This window comes from Pristis pectinata, chromosome 15, assembly GCF_009764475.1.
Source record: "Pristis pectinata isolate sPriPec2 chromosome 15, sPriPec2.1.pri, whole genome shotgun sequence".
NCBI lineage: Eukaryota > Metazoa > Chordata > Chondrichthyes > Rhinopristiformes > Pristidae > Pristis > Pristis pectinata.
Window position 1 is genome coordinate 15,728,610 of NC_067419.1, and position 24,402 is coordinate 15,753,011.

The window sequence follows — 24,402 nt, forward strand, 5'->3', positions numbered from 1 at the left end:
AACCAGCATTTATTGATCAACTTTAATTGCCCTTGAGAAGGTGGTGAGTTTGGCTGCAGTTCTTCTGATGAAGACACTTCCCCAGTGTTGTAAGTTAGAGTATTGCACTATTTAAACCCTGTGGTGACAATGGAACAGCAATATATTTCCAAGTCAGTCAATGTACCTATTTCTCTAAGGTAACCTATTTTTCAAATAATTTTAAGGTGAAGGGATTATCTTGATATTGACATCTTGGTGTTGGGAGGTGTTAGGGAATAAGGAATGGAATTATAAAGCATTATGTTTGTGGATGTTCGGTTTATGGAAAATTGAGTAAAACCATCACACAACTAATGGCAGATTTGAAAAAAATGGTTTTGGAAAGCAACCTAATGATCTTGTAATATTTGTCTTTAGAAATATTTTCACAAGGAAAGTTAAATACAATCTCATTTGAGTTTATATCCATAAATAACTGGAAATGCTATTTTTAGTACATATTCTCGCTAAAGCAAGAAAAGTTTTGGTATAATTTAGCTGATCAGGTAGCATTTGTAAAGAAAGGGAAAATTTCTTAAAAACTGAGGTGTACTTTCACAGGATTATGTTTGAAATCTTGACTTTCTTCTCAGTTTTACCGATACTGTCAGAAATAATGTTTCAGGCACATTGTAACTTTTTGTTTCAGATTTCAGCATCTGTAATAATTTTGTAGTGAATCTAAATTGAAATGGCATTCTCAGTGTTTATGTTAAGCAGGATATGTCAACTGAAAGAGAAAGATGGTGCTTTCATAAACAAAATAGTGATAGTGTTGGCAAATTGAAAGGAAACTGTTTATTGCAATTTGAAGTCACAAGTTCCTCTTTGTATCTTGATACGAACTGAAAAGGTGACCTAAATTTGTTGTACAATACATTCAGCAATGAATTCAAGATAAATTAGAAGTGAGTAAGCTACAAACTATGAAGTGCTGAAACTATTTTGGAAAGTTCATTCCATCAGAAAACTTTAAAACTTATTCGATTTCCTCTGCAGTGTATTGCCTTGAATTTCCATTGGTGTTCTCACAATCTTCGTCTATAAAGTCCCTGGAGAAATACAGGAAAATTGGAAGAACTCTGCAGAAATTCTGCTCCTACAGTTTTTCTGCAGTGGATTCCATTAAACAAAAATATTCTTTGAAACTGCAGTGTAACGTATCCCACTTATCACAGTGAAAAGTTACCACTGTTTGGCAATGAAACAATGTGTTCTCATGGTGTTCTCATATAAATTTATATATATATTTTTATTATATATAAAAATAAAAGAACACGTGTTGCTGTGCCATGGATTTGCAGTACCCGAGAGTAGAGTGACTGTCCAAAATAATTTCTTTTAGAATGAATTCAGTTGAAAAAAAAGTTGGTGTTAAATATTTAAGCTTAGCAGTTGCTTTTATTTTTTTAAACTGTAATCATGGTACAAATTAATATTTGACTGCAGAATCTTCTTTCTGCCTCTAGGTTTTCTAAGTTGAATTGATAAATATTGTACTGAAGCATATTCAAATGGGAATGTCTTGTGACAGCTCAATAATGCTCATAGAATCATACAGCACCAAATCAGGCCCTGATAAATGGGATTAGTATAGATAAGTACTTGATGGCCCACCATGCCTATGCTGGTCATCAAGGAGTTATCAATTCTAATCCCATTTACCAGCATTTGGTCTGCAGCCTACTATGACTTGGTGATTCGGGTGCACATCCAGATGCTTCTTAAATGTTGTGAGGGTATCTGCCTCCACCGCCTTTTCAGGCAGTGTGTTCCAGGTTGCAACCACCCTCTGGGTGAAGAAATTCTTCCTCAGATTCCTTCTGAACCTCTTACTCCTCACCTTAAACCTATGCCCTCTAGTCTTAGACACCCATGCAATGGAGAAAAGTTTCTTACTATCTACCCAATCTATGTATACTTCCATCATCATCCCTCAAGTCTCCTCTACTCCAACGAATACAAGCACAATTTATCCAGTCTCTCCTTATAACCAAGTCTATGCTGACTATTTGTAGAATTGTAGAACAATACAGCACAGATACAGGCCCTTCAGCCCAACCAGTCCATGCCGACCATGGTGCCCATCCAGCTAGTCCCAATTCCCTGCATTCACCCCATATCCCTCTAAGCCCTGCCCCTCCATGTACCTATCTAAGTGCTTCTTAAATAATACTATTGTACCTGCCTCAACCACTTCCTCTGGCAGCTCGTTCCATATACTCACCACCCTCTGTGTGAAAAAGTTACCCCTCAGGTCCCTTTTAAATCTTTCCCCTCTCACCTAAATTGATGCCCCCTAGTTTTGGGCTCCTCTACCCTGGGGAAAAGACTGTTACCATTCACCATATCTATACCTCTCATAATTTTAAACATATCTATAAATTTGCCTTTCATTCTCCTATGTTCCAAGGAATAAAGACCCAGCCTGGCCAACCTCTCCCTATAACTCAGGCCCTCTAGTCCTGGCAACGTCCTTGTAAATCTTTTCTGCGCTCTTTCCAGTTTGACCACGTCTTTCCTATAACAGGGTGACCAAAACTGTACACAGTACTCCATGAGGCCTCACCACCGACTTACACAACTGCAACATAATGTCCCAAGTCCTATACACAGTGCCCTGACTGAAGACCAGCATGCTAAACACCTTTTTCACCACCCTGTCTACCTGTGATGCCACTTTCAACGAATTATGCACTTGTACTTCTGGGCCCCTCGCCCCTCTGTTCCATTACACTCCCCAGTGCCGTACCATACATGGTATAAGTATTAGTATCCCTTATCAGTCCCTGCCTATCCAAGTGTAGATTAATCTTGCCCCTCAGAATTTTTTCCAATAATTTCCCTACCACTGCTGTTAGACTAACTGGCCTTTAATTAACTGACTTCTCTCTGCTGCTCTTCTTGAATAAAGATATCACAGTTGCTGTCTTCCAGTCATCTGGGACCTCACCTGTAACCAATGAAGATTTAAACATCTCTGTCCAGACACCAGCAATCTTCTCCCATTGTAGCCGGGAATACATATCATCAGGCCCCAGGAAAGTTATCCACCTTTATGTTTGTAAAAACATCTAATACTTCCTAATGTATTCAGGAATTTCACTCCAACTATACTGTCTTTATCCTTAAATGAATACTTTTCATCTGCATTCACTAAGATCTTGCCAAAATCCTCTAGCTCCATGCGTCAATTGCCTCTTTGATATCTAACGGCCCTCACTCTTTCCCTAGTTACCCTCTTGCTCTTAATATACTTAGAAAACACCTTGGGATTTTCCTTAATCATATCTGCCAGTGATATTTTGTGGATTAAATTCCACCTGCCATTGCCCAACTTATGAGCCGATCAAAATCATTCTGTAGCCTAAGACTACACTCCCCACTATTAACAACACCAATAATTTATGTGGCATCGGCAAACTTAATAAATCATACCTCTTATATTCACATTTAAATCTTTAAATGCATATAACAAACAGCAAGGGTCCCAGTACCAATCCCTGTGGTGGACCATTGGTCAATGGCTGGTGATCAAATGTTACACCTTTTCAGTCCTATTTGATTTAATAAGAATGACTTATTGTACCTCTTCCTTCCTGTGTCTGCCATAGCTCAGTGATAATATGCTTGCCACCATGTCAGAAGGTTGTCAATTCAAACCTCACTCCAGAGTCTTTAACACAAATCTAGGCTAATATTTCAGTACAGTACATTGGTTTCTGAAATATTGTCCTCGAGATGCCAAACCCTAAGCCTTCAGGTTGATGTAAAAGAACTTGTGCCACTATTTCAAAGAATAGCAGGAGACACCCCCCTTCTGTCTTCACTTATACTTATTTTTAGTTATGCAGAATGAGGAATAATGATTTGATCACTATTTCGCTTCCATTTATCGAAGTTTGCTCTGCACAATTTGTTTGCTAAAATTTCCAATATTATATTAGTAACTGTTTCTTTTACTAGAGAGGTCAGTAAAAAGGAGGCATAGATTTAACTTAATTGGTGGGAGAATTAGAGAGGGGATTAGAAAAGAAGTGTGGTGGAGGCAAAAACCCTCCCATGTTTACATAGTACCTGGAGAGCATTTGAACTGTAACTTGCAGGACCATGGACCAAGGAGGAAAGTGGTTAAATCTGAAGTTCATTTATGGCTTACGTTAGCACTGGGGACCAAATAGCCTCCTCTTGTGTTGTAAATTTCTGTGGTTCCAATATTCTGCCTCATCTGCCCATGCACCAAAAGGATGACGAGAATTTCTCTGGCCTGCTCTCTGATGTTTCTTGTAGTGATGTGGCTCTCTTCGTGTTTGCTGTAGTCCTAAGTCTGTGATAGCTCATGAAAGTCATCAGTTCACTATTCTGGGCCATCAGACTGGCATGGTGCATTGCTGCATAATGTCAATGTCATAGCAATTTTCATAAAAATTAGCATGCTTGATAAGATGATGGTTATGAAAAAACCTGAACTTTAAAAGAATGAAAAACATAATCATAAAACTGAAGAGATCGTTATACGGGACTTTTAGTACCTCATTTGTTCAAACAGTTGCTCTTTGGACCTGTGAGAAATAATGATCAACTGACTGACTGACTGACTAATGTGGTAAAGGTCACCTAAAGGATCCACAACAAAGCTTTAAGGCAATGGTAACATTGACTGGTAGAAATAATGAAAGTGGGACTACAGTGAGCAGTTGACATTTCTCATGAATATCTTCTGGGGCAATAATGGCCAGAAATGTGCAAGTCAGACCAAAAAAAGAAAGACACCTTCTATGAAGCCACAGTCTAAAGGATTCTAACCTGCCTGTATCTATGTCTTACTCATTTCCTCCTCCTGAGATTATTAATACAATTTTTTTCTGTTAAATCTGTACACACAATCTAAATTAATGCTTTGAGCAGAGTGAAGTTAGCGGCAGAAGTCCTCACTGAACCTCTGAGTTAGTTAACAGGTCAAAATACAGTCGCTCCACACTAAATGAGCTGCTTAATATGCAACACTTTTCACCATCTTGAGTGTGGATGCACTAAATTATCTGTAATTTACTTTAATTGGTGGCAAGCTGAACAAATACACAGGGACCAGCAAAATAAAAGCAGAAAGCTTAACTAGAAAATACCTGGAAAAATTGACACACCAACAAGTGTTAACTGCCACCCACCTCACCTTTTACTCTTTAGAGCCATTGTTCATGTCCAAGCAGGAAACTAATGCATTGTAGAGAATTTGACCCATCTCCACTTCCTCCCACTCTCCACTCCCGTTTTTAAAAAAAGTACCAGCATGTAGACTGCATTTTTCTTCATCAGTCCCTGAACATCATCTTCTGACAATGCTGCTGAAGAATAAAACTATAAAACAAAGACCAGCAGATCAAATGTACCGATTTTTGTTTGATAAAACATTACGTTTATGTGACAGTTCAGATGATTCTCAACTGCACATTGCAGTTTCCTTCTTAAAACTGATAGTAGTGACAGGATGGGGTGGGAGTTGCGGGTGCTGGAGGGCACCTCAACCACCGGCACTCAGTATCTACAATTATAAATTGGGCTTGTAAATGGTCACTCAGCCCAAAGATGATTGCCTGTTTAAGTATGAAAATATAGGGTTAGGATTCTAATTGCATTATCAGATACAAATAAGCAGAGCTTACAAAGTTGGTTTCCATTTGTACCAGGCATTAAGCATCCCAATCAGTGCCTCCTAAAAGATCCTTCAACTGCACCAGATTCTTTGCACCACCCCTTTTCCCCAGCTTCAGCAGAGCATATGCCAAGTGACTGTCAACCAAAGTACCAGATTGTTAATAAGATCCGAGCTTCAAAATGGTACCATTGTCACGTCTTCATTAACGGGTGGCACAGCTAGTAGAGCTGCTGCCTTACAGCTCCAGTGACCTGGATTCAGTCCTGGCTTCCGGTGCTGCCTGTGTGGAGTATGCATCTTCTCTGCATGACCACATGGATTTCTTCAAAGTGCTCTGGTTTCCTTCCACATCCCAGGTATGCAGGTTGGTTGATTAATTGACCACTGTAAGTTGCCCCTCATATGTAGGATCTGGGCAGTGTTGTTAGGAATGTGGAGGGAATAAACTGCAATTAATGGAAATGAGTGTTTGATGGTTAGCATTGACTCATGGGCCAAAGGGCCTGTTTCTGTGCTTTATGACTTTAAGGATGCTACTTCCAATAAATAATAGTCAGCCAACTTTGACCCTTTGCTGCCTCATTTTACAACCATCAAATGTGTTCTCAGAATATCACGCAGAGAGCTAACACTCTATTTTGACTTCTATTTTTGTATGTGTTTACTTTATTCATGGTGGAAACATTTGTGGTTTGAAAAAATTAACCTATTGCCTGTGAGCTGTTCCAAGGCTTTTTTTTCATTCTATTGAGCAAACTTGACTTGAGTTGATGATCATAATACTGTATTTTTTAATAAAAATATATGCTGGAGTTTTTGCCCCATGCTGATGTACTCTTAACACATGGTTAGAGCCAACAAGAGTATTACAGTATGTTTTTTCCAAAGCACCAGTTTTGTAATCTACTTTGTTACTTATCAGTGCTTCAATGAGAACCATGCTGTTTCAACAGAAGTGAAAGACTACCTGCAGTTGAAGGATGATTTAAAGAGATTAGATGTTATATGTATTAGGCTGGAGAACCTTATTCCTTACAATCAGGAGGCTGTAGATGCAATATGCAGATGGTTATACCAGCAGCATATTATGAGCAATGAGCTTTAGAAGCTATACATTAACAGAGAACTTACAGAGTCAGCACCATGCATGAAAGCACCACTATGGTTTATCCTTCTTACTCTTCTTCAGCAGTCCTTTGGGGGGGGGGGGGGTCAAGAATGACTTGGTTCTGCAAAGTGCTTGTGTGTGATTTCTCTTAACATGGAATAGCTGTTGCACACCAGCTACACGAGGGTCTTGACAGAGCGAGGTCTTGGTCTGTTACGTACCAGCAACAAAAGAAACACACCGAGTCATGTATAAGTGTTAGAAACTATTTTATTAATAACTACTTATGATAATAAGAAAAATAAAAGTAAAGATTTTAGAATGTTAAAAGTAAAAATGTTAGATATTAAACATTAACCCCAAAACTAAACCCGAAGTGTGTGTGCGGCAAATTCCTAAACTCCAAATCCAGGAATAGTTCTCAAAGTTCAGTTCAGCAAGCCATAAGGTGAAACGTGAGCAAAGGCTGTTACAAAACTGAAGAGGAAATGGAGAGATAGAAAATGGAGAAATTACCAAATCCAAATGTTCCACAATGGAACCCATCCGACACCTCAGTCACTGATGATCTCCACTGCTTTGTTCTGGAGTATCTGCCACCCCGAAAGGCATTCGAATCGTGGCCATCCACACAAATACCTGTTTCCTTCTACAGGTTAACGACAAAGTGGACTCTACTGGATTACTCCACAAATCCATACGTCGATTGCAGTGACAGACACAGTTATTTTTCATCCATCGATACAGAGACCAGCAGGCAGTGTCTCTCTCTTCCTCTCTCTCTTTTCTGACTGAACCAAAACGTTAGCACATCGTTATGTCCTGTTGTTGTCATAATAACACCCCATACACACACACACATACAACTATACTATGTCTTAAAGGGACATTCACCAAATAGTAACCTAATCCGTAACAGGTCCAATAGCAAGGTGGTCCAAGATGTTCTGCTGCATGGACTTAGCACACACCTACAGATGTCCATTCACATTCTCACCACATTAGAGCATTCATATAAAGAAAGCACTTCTCTCAATGACAATTGCCTTTTAGTTGTTAATTAAAAGAGAATTGTTGTAACATACTTTTACACAAACTCATTAAAGGACAATGAACCAAAGAGATCTTCTTTATAGTAGTTTATCAGCATCGTTGTGCATTTATCCTTTAATTAGAGAAGAAATTGCCAATTTGAGATATTTTTAGTCAGCCAACAACAAAGTACTCTAAATGACAGATACTTTGAAATGAGCGAAAATGACCATAAGAACATAACAAACAGAACCAGGAGCCAGCCAATCAGCCCATCGTTGTGCCTCTGCCATTCAATTAGATCATGGCTGATGTATTCTCTCAGCAGCACTTCCCTGTACTAATTTTATATCCCTTGATTCCACTAATTTGCAAAAATCTATCAAACTCAGTCTTAAATCTACTCAGGGTCTGAGTCTCCATGAACCCCTTTGGTAGAGAATTCCAAAGATTTTTTTCTCATCTCAGTGCCATTTAGCTAACCCCTTATTCTGAGACTGTCTCCTCTGATTCCAGACATCTCACATAGGAACCATCACCCACACATGTAGCCTGCCAAGTCCCATACGAATCTTAAATGTTTCACTGAGGTCACACTCATTCCTCTGAACTCCAAGAGATTATAGGTTCAATCTGCTTAATCTGTCCTCAAGGAAAAACAATCCTACCCAGGAATCAATTTAGTGATTCTACACGACACTCCCTCCACCACAAGTAAATCATTCCTTGTACAGGGAGCTCAGATTGATACATAATATTGTAGATGGGGTCTCACGAGGGGCCTATATAATTTTAGTAAGATATCTTTATTTTGTACTCAAATTCTCTTGCAATAAAGGCCAACATTCCATTTGCCTTCTATGCAGTATTTTCACATTAATTTTTAATTCTTGATTAAGGACGCTTTGAATAATAACGCTCTTCCATCTCTCACCATTTAAAAAAATAACACATTTTTCTATCAACATAGATGATCTCATTTTTCTGTTACTTATCACCTGCCATGTCTCTGCTTACTCACCTAGCTTGTTCATATTCCCCTGAATCTTCCCCAAAACGCAAACAGCAACTCAGCTTTGTATTTTCAAGAAACCTGAATATGTTACATCTGGACACCTCATCCAAATCATTTAAATAGATAAACAACTAGGGCCCCAGCACTGATCCCCATAGCACCCAGCTAGTAACAGCCTCCCAACCTGATAATGTCCCATTTATTTTGCATGTTAACCAATCCTCGTTCCATTACCCCACCACCCCCAATTCCATGTGTTCTAACTTTGGTCATTAACCTCTTAAGTGGCACCCTAGTGAAGACCACTGATAAGCCAAAATACATCACATTTATTAGTTCCTCTGATATACTCTGCCAGTTATAACCCCAACAAACTAACAGTCTGGACTGTATCCAATCCTAAAATTATTTCAAAGTCCCCCATTACCAGTCCCTTAGTAATAAATTGCAACATTTTTCCTACAGCTGACATCTGTGTAATTGGCCTACAGTTTCTCAGGATGGAAAACTGTTTACAGAAATATACAAATTTCATCCTGTGCTAGTGTCCTGTGGGCTGTTTTCTCCAAAGCGTGAGTTTTAAAATGTACAATGAAGTTTTTCAGTGCTTTGGTGAGAATCATGCTATTTCAACACATTGAATGTGTAATCTCACTCAGTTTCCAAATGGCCAAATCCAAAATGAATGAGACCACTGAGGCACAGACGGTGCAATGCTTACTTGCTGATGCTTTTGTTATCCATAACAAAATTCCTCACAGCTGGTCCTCTCAGAATCCAATGACTAAACCAAAATGAAAGAAATGTTTGTTCATATTCAAAGACTTTGATCTGGTGAAAAAGCAAATATTGGAGACCAAATGTAGAACCCTTAGTGTGCACTTGGTTGGTGAAACATTTCCCTCAGCAATGGAAAAATAGCCAATGCTTCAGCACACATGAGAACCATAACCACAGGAAATATGTTAACCATGAAAATCTTCATTATCTTTACAACATTAGCAAGAGTAACACACTGTGCAAAATTGTTTGTGTTGTTATACTCATTTGACCATCAGGATCACATTTAAAAAATCAAGAGTTTTGACTACTTTTAATAAATCTTTGTGATTTTTTAAAAATATATCTTTGTCAATATACAAAAATAGAAATATTGCATTTGTAAAGGATTGAGGGTTTGGTTTGAAATATAGTTACAGTAATGTGGGAAATTAATGCAAAGCAAGCTCCCGCAAATACCAATTGAACAATGAATAATTTATTTCTGATCTAGGATTCTATATTGGCCAGGACACTAGGTGTAATTCCCCTCCCACAAAATAATGCCATGGGATTTGTTTTCCACAGGAGAGGATAACATCTCATGTGAAAGACTGCACTTTCAACAGCTCTGTTGGTATTATACTGAATGCTTTGCCAAGATTTGTGCATTAAAGTCTAGGAGTGAGATATGAACCCATAAACCTCCTGAGTGAGAGGGGAGAGTGCTACACAGTTACCCATGGCTAAAACTGTGCTATGCATTAAAGATTTTATTGGTGGGATATGGAGAATACCTGCTCAAATTTAAGGAGTTGCATTAACATTACTATACGTGCAATCACACATTTGCCACCAGTACAAAATTTTGTAATTTTTCATTTTCCTCAAAATGTGAATTCTGGCATAAGTTTCTCAGACACAGCCTGCTTATTTCAATTTCTGGGCATCTGTCCCACAGCAACAACTAATATTTTGAACAGCAGTGTTGAAGATGTTTCATGCAACAAAATGGACTGGACTCGCCCCACTTTTGCTCTCCATCCATAATGTGGCTTGGTGCTTCATCTGCTTGCAATGACACACTACGTGGAGCAGCATATATTTGCTTATTTCTGGTCCATGGTTATTCCATTATTCAATCTGTCTACACTAACATCTCTGTTCTCCATGCAACATTGTTCCTGTTTCAATGATGCCCAATAGAAAGGGTTGGAAATCTGAAAGCCTATTGCAGTGGGTTCAATTTCACATACAAGTCTGAAATTATAGGATTTGTCAGGTTCACTCCCACTAGGTCAATGAAGTAAAAGTATTACAAGGTGTAAACTTCTCCAACATCTTGTCACTGTTTAATGTTTTACTTGCATATAATTTACAATTTGGGTTTATTACTAACACAGATTTTATACTGTGTTTATTCTCTCAACTGACAACACAAACATCATTGGTTCTTTTCTTTATGAGTAAATAATTTACTGGTGTAAGGACAATCAACCCCAGGAATACTATTTATCACAGATGGTGTGTATAATAAGTTCATGCCTCAGACCAGAGGCAATGAAAGTCACTTAATTTGTAATATTAAATTTCCTTTTATTTTTGTTCCGGTGCTCTAGTACCATAGGTTTGGATGATTATAAACTAAAGATCCCTTTTTGTGTCCAGAGATTAAAAGTTCCATGGCAGTATTCAAAGAATATCAGGAATTTTTCATGACTAATATCCATCAGTGAATATTATCAGAAGGAGACAAACTGGTCATTTATCCCAATTTGGTTGGTTGAATCTGTCTGTGTGCAGTCTCAGTCTTTAATTTTTCTACATTAGTTAGAGACTGTTCAGTGCTTGGATACATTGCTGACTAGGATATGATGCTACATAAATGCAGGTCTCTATTTCAAAAAGAAAATTAAGACATTAATGCCTTTTTCTGAATGTCAGCTGAATTTAATTTGTAAATGAAAGGGTTTTTTTTTAATGAAAACAACTATACAATTAATTCAGAGTGCTAAATAGATTACTTTCCTATACATACACATTTCTAACTATTCAGGTCATAAATTCCTGACAATATGACTTGTATTCACTCAGAATATTTGCTGAAATGATATAGTTAGAATAGGAATTGTTGAAATCGAAAGAAAGTTTAAATTTATTTATCTCCTGTCACTGCCATGTATCAACCAACAATCATTAAGAGACCAAGGGTAGTCTCAGGTTTAAGTTCCTGTGGAATATCTATTCCGCTGAGAAGCTTGGGATTTTCAGCTGCCTGATCTTTGCAGTTATGCTATGCAGTGGTACATGGTTAGCTCTGGTACCTGCTAAGAACTAATGGTGGCTACTCTTCATTTAAAGCCCTTTTTTTGGCTCAACAAATAATTGGATAATTCAAGTAAGCAATTTAACTGAAGCCTCACATAAAGACAATAAAACAATTAATGAAAAACATATGACTGAAATTGGAGCACTATATCAACTATATAATGTAATGCTTAGTCACTTCACAAATAACTGTACAATTGTGGTTTGCTTTCTTCTGACAGCACACTCATCTACAAAGCACTTAATGTTAAGGAAGTTCAGCCAGTACATCTGGCTTAGTTATCTGCCACATTATCAACAATCCAGCAGAAATACATGGTGTGTCTATATTGAATGTTGGTTCTTCTACTCCTGCCTTGTGAATTTTCTCATCTGGACCTCCTCTTGATCCTCACACCAACTTGAGGCAGCATAGTCCCATGACACTATCAACAATTTCTGTGCTGTTTAACCATCTCTCCATTGGGGCTTCCTTCTCACTATAGTGATACATTTAAATTTCACAAACAAGAACTTGCCTGTTCAGAGCCAGCTGCTGGTTTGTATGTGTCTGTTACACAATTAGACGCTTTCCCTAATCATGCTATGTTGTTACATTAACTTCTGCTCCAGATACTAGCACTTCTGATGGACTCACAATTGCCAGCCTTGTAATTGCCATGTAAAGACACTTGAAAATAATATCAGGATTGAACACGTTTGTCTTATGATTAAGCAGACTGAGACTTTACTCTCTAGAGTTTAGAAGAATAAGAGATGATCTCATTGGACCATTCAAAATTCTTGCAGGGCTTGATAGGATCGATGCAGATATAATGTTTCCCCGTGTACGGTACCTAAAACAGTTTGAAAATAAGGGGTTGGCCACTCAGTACTTGAATGAGAAGGAGCTTCTTCATCCAGAGGGTAGAGATTCTTTGGAATTCTCTACCTCAGGAGGCTGGGGATGCTCAGTTGCCGAGTATGTTCAAGATAGAGGGTGGCACAGAGGTGTAACTGGTTGACCTGCGGCCTCAACTCCAGTGACCTGGATTCAATCCTGATTTCCAGTAATATCTGCATGGAATTTATACATTTTCCCTATGACCACATGGCTTTCCCCTAGGTGCTCCAGTTTCCTGCCACATCCCAAAGACCTGCAGGTTGCTAGGTTAATTGACCACTGTAGATTGCCCCTAGTGTGTAGGTGAGTGGTAGAACCTGGGGAAAGTTGATGGGAATGTGGGGAGAACAAAAAACAGGATTAGTGTAAATGAGTGCTTGATGGTCGGCATGGACTTGGTAGGCCGACAGAGATCAGTAGAGTTTTATGTATTGAGGGACTTAAGAGACCTGGGATTAATGCACGAAAACTGCACCCATGTAGAAGATCAGCCACAATCTTATTGAATGGCAGAACAGGCATGAGAGGATAAAAAGTGCATTGCTCAGTTTCTTACATTCTTAATTCAGCAGCACCTCCCAAACCCACAACTTCCACCACCAAAAACAATATGGGCAGTAGGAGCATGGGAAAACCACATCTCCAAGTTACCCACCACACTGAATTGGAAACATATTGGTCCTTCAGTGATATTGGGTCTAAATTCTGGAACTTCCTCCCCATCAGCACCACGAGAGTGGCCTTTACCGGAAGAACTGCTGCAGTTCTTACGTTGCTCATCACTTCTTTCGCAAGGGCAGTTAGGGATTCGTAATAAATGCTGACCTTGCCATTGAAGCCCAGGGCTTAAAAATAAACTAAAAAGTGGCTGAGTACACTGATGTTCTCTTAGTGCAAAATACTGATTTGAATAAGCAGAGTGATCTGGAGCTTCAATTCCCTGAAAGTACAATTACAGGTAGAGAAAGAAAGGCTACAAGGATTTGGATTTTACAAATGGAGTCAAAATAAAAATACAAAAACAAAGTAGTGATGATAAATTAATGTAAAACAATGTGCAGGCCAGATGCATGGATTATATAGCATAGATTCATCGGAATTACGTCTGGCACAGGAAATCTTGAGTCATTGAAAAAGACTTCAGATAGTAAGTCTAGTTCTATTGAACCCAACAAAAGGAAAATCCTTAAAATTATGCATTGTTTTCTTAAATGAATAGGGAAAGACCATTTCCTCAGGCCAGGGAGTCAGTGGCAAGAGGCCATCAATTTCAAATTAGCAGTAAGAGTTAGCAGAAAGGGTGCAAGAAATTTCTTTGCTAAGATGATTGTAATCATTGAATGCTTAATACAAAGAGTAGTTGAGGTTGAAACCATTTTATCTTTAAAGTAAAATTGAATAAATCTTTGAAGTAGAGCTCCCTGGTGAGAACTGGGCAAGAAAATTAGTTTCACTCTAGCTAAAATCTGGCAGTAATTCAATGTTCCAAATGGCCTCCTCCTGTGCCGTAAACATTTACAGTTCTACAAACTGTTCCAATGAAATTAAATAGTAATATGGAGACAAATCAGCAATAATCTTTATTTTTGTTGCGTCATCCTTCATTGCTTCCCTAATGCTACCAACAGAAGGCACCTAATTTAACAAGGGCAAGTATTACAGAACATTCAATTTATTTATTTTCAATTGTTTCACAACAAAAACACAGGTGTTTAATCTAAAATTCACATTCTGACACTATTTGATAGTCAGTTAATAAATACATAATGGATTTCTCCCCTTTTAAAAATACTCTGGTAGGATTACATAATCTGTGCTCATTTCCTAATTAAACAGCTTGCCTTAAAGTGACACTGGTTCTCTGTGCATATCAGAATTACTGAATGCTTAGAATTACCGAATGCTTAGAATTACCAGTTTGTTAATGAGACACAGAAGAACAGTCACTTACAGGTGGCAGCAGATATATTTGTTTTAGCTGAATTTAGGTCTGAATCTGTCTGACTTCAATTTTTAAATCTACAAATACACCTGCAAGCAATATACCATCAAATATATAACTTATTTACTTATCTGAAATTATTTTGTTCCATTTCCTATTGGCAAAACAAATGTCCAAAGTTATCACATTAATGTAGAACCATGGAACAGCACAGGTCCAAAGAGGTAAGAGTGGGAGGGACCACACTTTGTGCTTTTTGCAAAACTACAAAAGAAATCGGCACATTGGCATATAAAGATTCACATGGTTTCAAATAATAAACAAAAGACAACAGGTTCGCAGCAGAAAAAAAGAAAACATATCCAGTTATTTGTGCAACATTGTGAACTCGGCATCTGGAATTTCTGTACTAAGTATGAAAAGCTCACTAAGTATGAAAAGCAAGCTTGTCACCAAACTCGGAGACCTAGGACTCAACACCTCCCTCTGTAACTGGATCCTTGACTTTCTAACAAACAGACCGCAATCAGTAAGGATAGGCAGCAATTCCTCCAGCACGATTATTCTCAACACTGGTGCCCCACAAGGCTGCATCCTCAGCCCTCTACTCTACTCCCTATACACTCATGATTGTGTGGCCAGATTCTGCTCTAACTCCATCTACAAGTTTGCAGATGATACCACTGTTGTAGGCCATATCTCAAACAGTGATGAATCGGAGTACAGGAAGGAGACAGAGAGCTTAGTGGAATGGTGTCATGACAACAACCTTTCCCTCAATGTCAACAAAACTAAAGAGTTGATCATTGACTTCAGGAAAGGGGGCGGTGTACATACACCTGTCTACATCAATGGTACTGAGGTCGAGAGGGTTGACAGCTTCAAGTTCCTGGGAGTTAACATCACCAACAACCTGTCCTGGACAAACCACGTGGATGCCACGGCCAAGAAAGCTCACCAGCGCCTCTGCTTCCTCAGGAGGCTAAAGAAATTTGGTTTCTCCCCTTTGACTCTCACCAACTTTTACCGATGCACCATAGAAAGCATCTTATCAGGATGTATCACGGCTTGGTACGGCAACTGCTCTGCCCAAGACCGCAAGAAGCTGCAGAGAGTTGTGGACACAGCCCAGCGCATTACGGACACCAGTCTCCCCTCCTTGGACTCTGTCTTTACCTCTCGTTGTCTTGGTGTAGCAACCAGCATAGTCAAAGACCCCACCCACCCGGGACATTCTCTCTTTTCTACTCTTCCATCGGGTAGAAGATACAGGAGCCTGAGGGCACGTACCACCAGTCTTAAGGACAGCTTCTACCCCACAGTGATAAGACTATTGAACGGTTCCCTTATACAGTGAGATGGACGATGACCTCACGATCTACCTTGTTGTGACCTCGCACCTTATTGCACTGCACTTTCTCTGTAGCTATGACACTTTACTCTGTACTGTTATTGTTTTTTTTTACCTGTACTACATCAATGCACTCTGTACTAACTTAATGGAACTGCACTGTGTAATGAATTGACCTGTAAGGTCGGTTTGTAAGACAAGTTTTTCACTGTACCTCGGTACAAGTGACAATAATAAACCAATACCAATACAATAGCTATACACTTCAGAAGTCGAAGTCAGTCACGAAGCCACTGGGGCTCCTTTGGTGCTACAACATGCTTTGTATCACAGGTGATTATCAGGAAGAGTGATCTTGTAGCTCCAATCTCTTCTCCAGATAAATCTACTGCACCAGGTTTCCCTAGGTTGCCTCTCATTCAAGTACTAACCAGGCCTTTTGCCTTACATTCCATATCAGATGGGATCTGGCATTTGCAGACCAATGATAACAGGCACTTTTATACATAGATAACCAGTAATCTTACAGTCTGATTTAAAGTGACTCATTTAAACCAAAACACATAGGCAGGATTAGTCATACAGCACAGAATCAGGCCCTTCAGCCCTCTGAGCCTGTATCGAGCATCCATTTAAACTAATCCCATTTTATTCTCCCCACACTCCCATCAACCTGACTCAGATTTTTATCACTCACTTAACTATTACAGGCAATTTACAGTAGCCAATTAATTTACCAACCCACTTATCCTTGGGCTGTGGGAGGAAATGAGAGCACTTAGAAGAAACATCCAATTATAGAAGCAACATGCAAACTCTGCACAGATAGCACCTGAGGTCAAGACAAGATGATATACTCCAATCCTATGTACAGATTCTTTCCAAAATTTTTCCTCGACATTTCAACTGCTGTTGGACCCTGTCAGTTTCTTCCCCTCAATTGTGTGCAAAATATATTCTAAGAATGTGTAGGAAAATCTGCTAACTTCTTTCTTTGTCCAGCTCTGATTATTTAAATTCTGTTTCTTTGATAGCAATCTGTGAGCTAATGGAAACAGTTGTTCACTTTATTACTCTCAACCAGCTGAACAATTCTGAAAATCTTTTACAGATTCCATCCTTATTTTTTCCTATATCAATAATCATTATGTGGGATTCAGGTTCCAATTTCTCATTCCTGGTTTCATTCCAATGAATCTTTATTGTTCCTTCTTCATGGCACTACTGACATTTCTAAATGAGTTCCACTGAACTGCAGACAATACAGGTGACCCCCACTTTGGCAGGGGTGGGGGTTTGCGTTCCTATAAAATGGTCGTGATTTTCCGTAACCCATGTGCATGCATGAATTAATGCAAGTTGAAAAAAAATTGTTTATTTATTTACTTTTCTTTCCCCCCACCCCTCCCCACATACATTTCATAGAGCAAATTTTCATTCCTCATCCTAGGTATTTTGGGAGTGATTTGCAAATTCTGTAAGGGTGAATTTCCATTACCCTAACCACTGTAATGTCTATAATCCAACTGTAATATTAAAAAGCACCACCTCCTTTATATTTAATGTCCAGAATTTGACTGTCTTTTTAGAGCTCTTTTTAAACTAACATTCCCAACTTTGGAAACATTTGTATCTGTAATCCTATTTTCTTCTGTGCCTCCAGTATAGTTAAAAAATCCCAGATCCTGTCAATCCAAGAAAAACATTTATCCCTAAATTTGCATTTGGTTCACGAGTCATCAATTCTTCTGTGCATGTACATTCCCTTAAGAGTCACATGCATTTACAGTATGGAAACAGACCCTCCAGCCCTCCGTATCTGTGCTAGCTATCAAGCCCCTATCTATACTAATCCTATCTTCCAGCACTCATTCCTGTAATCTTCTATGTCATGACATTTCAGGTTCTCTTCTAAATACTTCTGAAATGTTGCCTCCATCATCCCAGAGTGAATTCCAGAGATTCACCTCCCTGTACAAGAAGTTCCTAAGCACCCCAGTTTTAAATGACTACCCTCTAATCTTCTAACATGTCCCTCATTTGGGATTCTCCCACTTATAGAAATATCTTGGCATCTGGTCTATCCTGCCCCCTAAGGATCTTATATATTTCAATAAGATCACCCCGCACTCTCCTAAACTCCTAAGAATATAGATCTATGTGACCTATCTAAAGTTCAGTGATCCCTACAGTTCTTGTGCATTAAATTGTTAAAATTGTAGTTTCCGTTATCTGTTCTACCTCTTCCAGGTGTCAATTCAACATTTCTTGAAAGTAGTCTATACCCATTTTTGGGAATTTGCTTTGAACAAGAACACAACGTAACTGATCGTTGTGATGCAAGGTCAGAAAGTGATGCAAGGACATTCATCCTAATCTCTTCATAAGGAAGCATGGCATTAGAGGGGCACTACATTGATGATAAAAGGGATATAAATTCATCAGAAAAACAGTGCAGAAGGTGAAATGGATTGGTATTATATTTGTCTACTTTTGCGATGTCAATCATTTTTGGTCACCGCCCATGAAGCATGCGTCTTCCCAGGATAGTGAATTTAAACAAACAGCAAAGAAAGGTTGTTAGTTTAAATTTTCAACTTTGGTCTTCATTACTTTCAGTGGTACAAGCATGATAATTTAACATATATTTTAACTGACATTCATATTTTATTATGAGTCTTGGTCTATTATTAAAATGGATAAAGTATATTTTTAAAAGAGAACAATCAGGATATTATGTTTTATGTGATAACCTTCCAAACAGCAGTTTCCAGCACTTAATTTATCTTATGGTCAGGAAAGATTTTCCTTCTCATTACCAAACATCCTATATTAATTTCATACCTTGTTACATTTTATCAAAGTAGTAAATTAAGGAAAAAGTAAATTTGCATTGAAACATTGCCTTTCAATTGTAGAATATGTCAAAGTACTTCTAGAGGCTAATCGTTTTAATATAATAATGATAAGGTGACTGGGTAATCTACATTTTATCTGGCTTGTTGAAGAATAAATGTTGACCAGGATGCTGGGGAGGAAAAAAAATCACATACCTATTATAGCACATATTATAGCACAGGACATTTTTAATTCACCCGAGTAGAGAAATGGGAGTCAACAAAATTTGCTCAGGGTATAAAAACCAGTTATTAAATTCCTGTGGTTAAGTATTAAGTGGTTAAGTGTTAAGTATTAAGAATTAAATAACAATTGTCTGATTCAGTGTGCCAGACCCGAGCCGAGTGAGTGGAAAATGGCTTTAATGCAATTTGAACTCTAGCCTTCATCTGAATCATTAATTATTTTAATTTATGCAAAAATAACAGTAATGCAAGGTTTCCAATTGAAATGCTCCAAACACGTGCCACAAGAAATTCTGCTGATGCTGGAATCTGGAGCAATACACAAAAAGTGCTGGAGGAACTCAGCAGGTCAGGCAGCATCCATGGAGGGAGCTAAACAGTCAATGTTTCGGGCTGAGACCCTTCATCTGGACTGGAAAGAACGACGGCAGAAGCCAGAATAAGAAGGTGGGGGGGGGAGGAGGAGGAGGAGGAGGAGGAGGAGGGGGAGGGCACACGCAGGCAGATTATAGGTCAGTTCAGGTGATAGGTGAGTCCAGGTGAGAGGGGGCAGGTAGGTGGGATGAAAGATGTAGTAAGCTGACAGGTGATGGGTAGAAGAGGCAAAGGGCTGAAGAAGGAGGAATCCAGGAGAGGGCAGTGGACCATGGAATAAAGGAGGGGGAGGGGAGGAGAGGAGATGGGCAGGTCATCAAGGTAGGGGAAGGGAGCCATAGAAATAAGGGAAGACAAAGGTGTGGGAATGGGGTTACCAGAAGTTAGAGAAATTGACGTTGAGGGCATCAGGTTGGAGACTCCCAAGGTGAAACATGGGGTGTTGTTCCTCCAACCTGCGCCTGGCCTCAATGTGGCAGTAGAGGAGGCCATGGGTAGACATGTCAGTGTGTGGAATTGAAGTGGGTGGCCACGGGGAGGTCCTGGCTGTTGCGGTGGACGGAGCGAAAGTGCTTGACGAAGTGGTCACCCAATCTGCGTCAGGTCTCACTGACGTACAGGAGGCCGCACCGGGAGCACCAGATGCAATAAATGACACCCTCGGACTCACAGGTGAAGCGCTGCCTCACCTGGAAGAATCGTCTGGGACCCTGAATGGTGGTGAGGGAGGAGGTGTAGGACCACGTGCAGCACTTGGTGCGGTTGCAGGGATAAGTACCGGGGGGTTATCAGTGGGGAGGGACGAGTGGACAAGGGAGTCGTGGAGAGAGCAGTCCCTGCGGAAAGCAGAGAGAGGGGTTGAGAGGAAGATGTGCCTGGTGGTACGGATCCCGTTGGAGATGGCGGAAGTTGCAGAGAATGATGTGTTGGATACGGAGGCTCATGGGGTGGTAGGCGAGAACAAGGGGAATCTGTCTCTGTTATGTCGGGAGGGGTGAGGACAGACATATGGGAAGTGGAAGAGATATGGGTAAGGGCAGCATTGATGGTGATGGAAGGGAAACCCTGGGTACAGAAAAAGGAGGACGTCTCTGCTGGCCTAGAATAGAAAGCCTCATCATGGGAACAGATGGGGCAGAGGTGGGGGAACTGGGCGAAGGGCTCGGCGTATTTACAAGTGACAGGGTGGGAAGAGGTGTAGTCAAGGTAACTGTGGGAGCCAGTGGGTTTGTAGATGTTGGTGGTTAATCTGTCTCCGGAGATGGAGACAGAGAGATCCAGAAAGGAGAGAGAGGTGTCGGAGATGGACCAAGTGAATCTGAGGGCAGGGTGGAAGTTGGAGGCAAAGTTGATACAATTGACTAGCTCAGCATGGGTGCAGGAAGCAGCCGGAATGCAGTCGTCAATGTAGCGGAGAAAGAGCTGGTGTAGGCTTGGAACATAGAGTGTTCCACGTAGCCGACAAAGAGGCAGGGATAGCTGGGGCCCATGGCTATACCTTTGGTTTGGAGAAAGTGGGAAGAGCCGAAAGAGAAGTTTTTAAGGGTGAGTACCAGTTCTGCCAGACAGAGGAAGGGAACTGGTTGGGTCTGTTGTGGAGAAAGAAACAGAGAACCTTAAGGCCTTCTTGATAGGGGAAATGAGGGGGTCAGGGCTGGGGAACTGGAAGTTGTTGAAGTGATGGAGCGTTTAGTTTACCCAGAATGAATTAAAATAGCTTAATACTTAAAATGTGGCTTTAAGGGTCAGTGGAAGAAATTTGAAGATTCTATTTTGAGTAATTAGTTCAAACCGTGTGATCAATCTGTTCCGTAACAGGAAGTGAACTGTTCTCTAAACTATGTTCAGTGCAAGGTGCAACATTAACTCCTGGAACATTTTCTTTCTGTTCTTTTTAAGGAAACCACGACAGGAACACTTATACCCTGTTGCGTTTCACACTTACTGCCTGCATATTGGACCTGGTGGAAACCTCTTGGTTCTAAATTGAAGTTTTTCTTTTGCTTAAACCTGTTGCTAGTGTGTTTTTAGACTCGCCCCTCACAAAGTAATCTTCCTGAAGGCGGCGGGGATTTGCTCACGTCGCCGGATCCGGAGCCCAGTGTGTCGGGAGGGAGTGTGTGAAGGGAGAGGACGTGCAGTTGTTACGTGTAACTCTCCCTCCGCCCCGCTCTAGGTTGATGCTGAGTTGCCGGAGTCACTGGAATGTGTAATCCAGCTACAAGTAGCCTTTGAGATTAGTTTTATTTTAATTACACAAATTCTGATGAAATCTTCACCACTGCTGAGCGGCTGGTTTAGTATGAGAGCGTCACTTTTCGTGGGACGAAGTTAATTCTGGCATCGAAAGGTTCCCCCACCCCAACCCCTTAAAACAAAACCCTCACCCTCTCCCTCTCCTTCTCCCTCTCCCTCCGCTGCCGCCGAGTCTGGGCTCTGCACTAACCATGAGGAATTTCCGCAGGCCGAAGTTCATGAGTTCGCCCAGCCTCTGCGAGCTGGGCAAGAGCGAGCAGGCGGCCTTGGAGGAGCGGGGGACCCAGCAGAGACGCGCCGGCTCCAACGCCACCTGGAACAGGTAGAGATAGGGCTGCGCGCCGCCGCCCCCGGGACCGACGCGGTTTGTTTTGCATTTCGGCGTCTCACCTCGGTGCACGTTCAAGTCGAGCTCCGCGCCACGCGGCTCCGTCTCTCCCATTCGGGCTGCGACCTGACGGGGGCGGGGGGCTGCTCTACCCTCACTCGCCCGACGGGATCGACGACAGCGCTGCTCTCCGAGTCACCGGAGAGCCACATCGATCGGGATGTCAGACCACCCGATCCTCCAGATACAGACTAACCCCCACCAACCCATCCCCTGAATGTTGTACAACTCGGCCCCAAACACGTGGAAATTCAGCCCCATTCGTAAACCCTAACCCCCGCCTCCCCATGGGTGTGTGGATTGCCTGCCTGTCCTCAGTGGTTAACGTTCCTGGTCTTTCAGTCTGAACGTGGTTTGGTTCACTGGATGGCGGTGGACCTTCCTCGCCCTAGGAGGGTAGCAGTTAGTGAAGGGGGTGGTGGTCGTCAAGTGTCAGTATTACTGGTTATCTATTGAGAAACAGCTGCAAAGGAGTATCTGAATTTTGTTATGCTTGTACGCAACAAAGTTTTAACCCGCTTACATGTCTAAATAGAAAATGATTAATACAAGTATGTATCAAATAATAGTCCATAAAACAGGGTACAACTTTGTCAACACCTATTGTTGAAACTTGTCCAGTAGAGCTCTTCATGTGGATTTTAACAGTGAGACTCAAGGAAAAAGCCAAAGACAGTGAGTTTCCCCAGATGGCTGCTTTGAGATTAGCTTCATTTTGAGACGAATTTTATTCAACTCTGACATCTGCCGTGGAAAGCAAGTATTTATTATTAATTCTATGTTTTAAAAATTGCACATTTAAAGAAAAGGTAGTGACAAACCTCTTCACAGCCACAGATGTTTGTGAGGGATGTTCAAAGCCCTCCGAAGAAAATGGTGTGTTGGTTGAATAGTCTTGGCTAATCAGTTAAACATCTTGTGTGTCAATGTAAATCTAGTTGTGCCAGTCTTAACAGTAATACTTAGTCATCCCTTGGAACCTGCCATATAGTTATTGATAAACAAAATTACCTGTGCTTTAACACAGAGCTGGCAGCTGCTGTGCCACCTCCTAGATTCACTACAAGATTAATTTAATTAAAATCAAAAGAAGGCAAATAATTTATGAGCATGTGAAATTTAATCCAAATAAGAGTGCTACCGACTTGATATGCAAACATCAGAGAGACCATCAGACAGTTTACCAATGTGATCAAGTGAGTGTATCAAATTGGTTCTGATCTATACAAATGTTGAACAAATTCCTCTCTTTATTTTCCAGCATACAGAATGCTGTGATCGCTGTTTTCCAGCGGAAAGGTTTACCTGATAATGAACTTTATAATCTCAACGAGGGGGTCAGGTAAGCAGGACAAGAGTCCCTCATTGTTGAAATCATTCAATTGAGCATGCCTGAATTAAGAAGGGCTCAGCACACTATTCCCATGAGTGACTGGATGTACAGATTACTTTTGAATTTTAAAAATGAATGGTTAAAAAATAAATTTACAGAAGGGGTAACATGGTTTCAGTAACATCATACTCAAAGTCAAGTTTATTGTCATATGTACAAATGAATTATGCACAGGTGCAATGAAAAACTTATTTGCAGCAGCATCACAAGCATGTAACATCAGAGAGACATCATTCACAAAAAAACCCATAAATTACACAAAATAATACAAGAAAGAACACAATTAGAACAAAAAATACAAAGTCCATTGTAGTGCAAGGTAGTCATAGTGTTAGGGTTGTGCAGGTTGGTTCAAGAACCAAATGGTTGAAGGAAAGTAGTTGTTCTTGAATCTGGTGGTGTGGGACTTCAAGCTTCTGCACCTCCTGCCCGATGGTAGCTGCGAGAAGATGGCATGGCCCAGATGGTGGGGATCTTTGATGATAGGTATTACCTTCTCGAGGCAGCGCTTTGTGTAGATACTTTCGATGGTGGGGAGGGATGTGCCTGTGATCTATTGGGCTGAGTCCACGACTTTCTGCAGCCTCTTGCATTCCTATGCATTTGAATTGCCGTACCAGACCATGATACGATCAGTCAGGATACTTTCAACAGTACATCTGTAGAGAATGTTCTGTGACATGCCCAACCTCCTTAACCACCTAAGAAAGTAAAGACACTGGCACTGGGTCCTGAAGAAGGGTCCTGACCTGAAACATTGACCGCCTGCTTTTCTCCATGGATGCTGCTTGGCTTGCTGAGTTCCTCCAGCA

At 40.5% G+C, this 24,402-nt stretch overlaps 1 protein-coding gene across 1 annotated transcript in view; it reads left to right on the forward strand.

Annotated features, from left to right (window-relative positions):
• The first annotated feature begins 21,603 nt into the window (after positions 1–21,603).
• Positions 21,604–24,402, forward strand: part of LOC127578618 (proline-rich protein 5-like) — a 61,807-nt gene continuing 59,008 nt past the window's right edge. The window contains 2 exon segments of the mRNA XM_052030791.1: positions 21,604–22,131; positions 23,459–23,539. Coding sequence (XP_051886751.1) covers positions 22,001–22,131; positions 23,459–23,539 — 212 coding nt within the window. The 5' untranslated portion in view covers positions 21,604–22,000.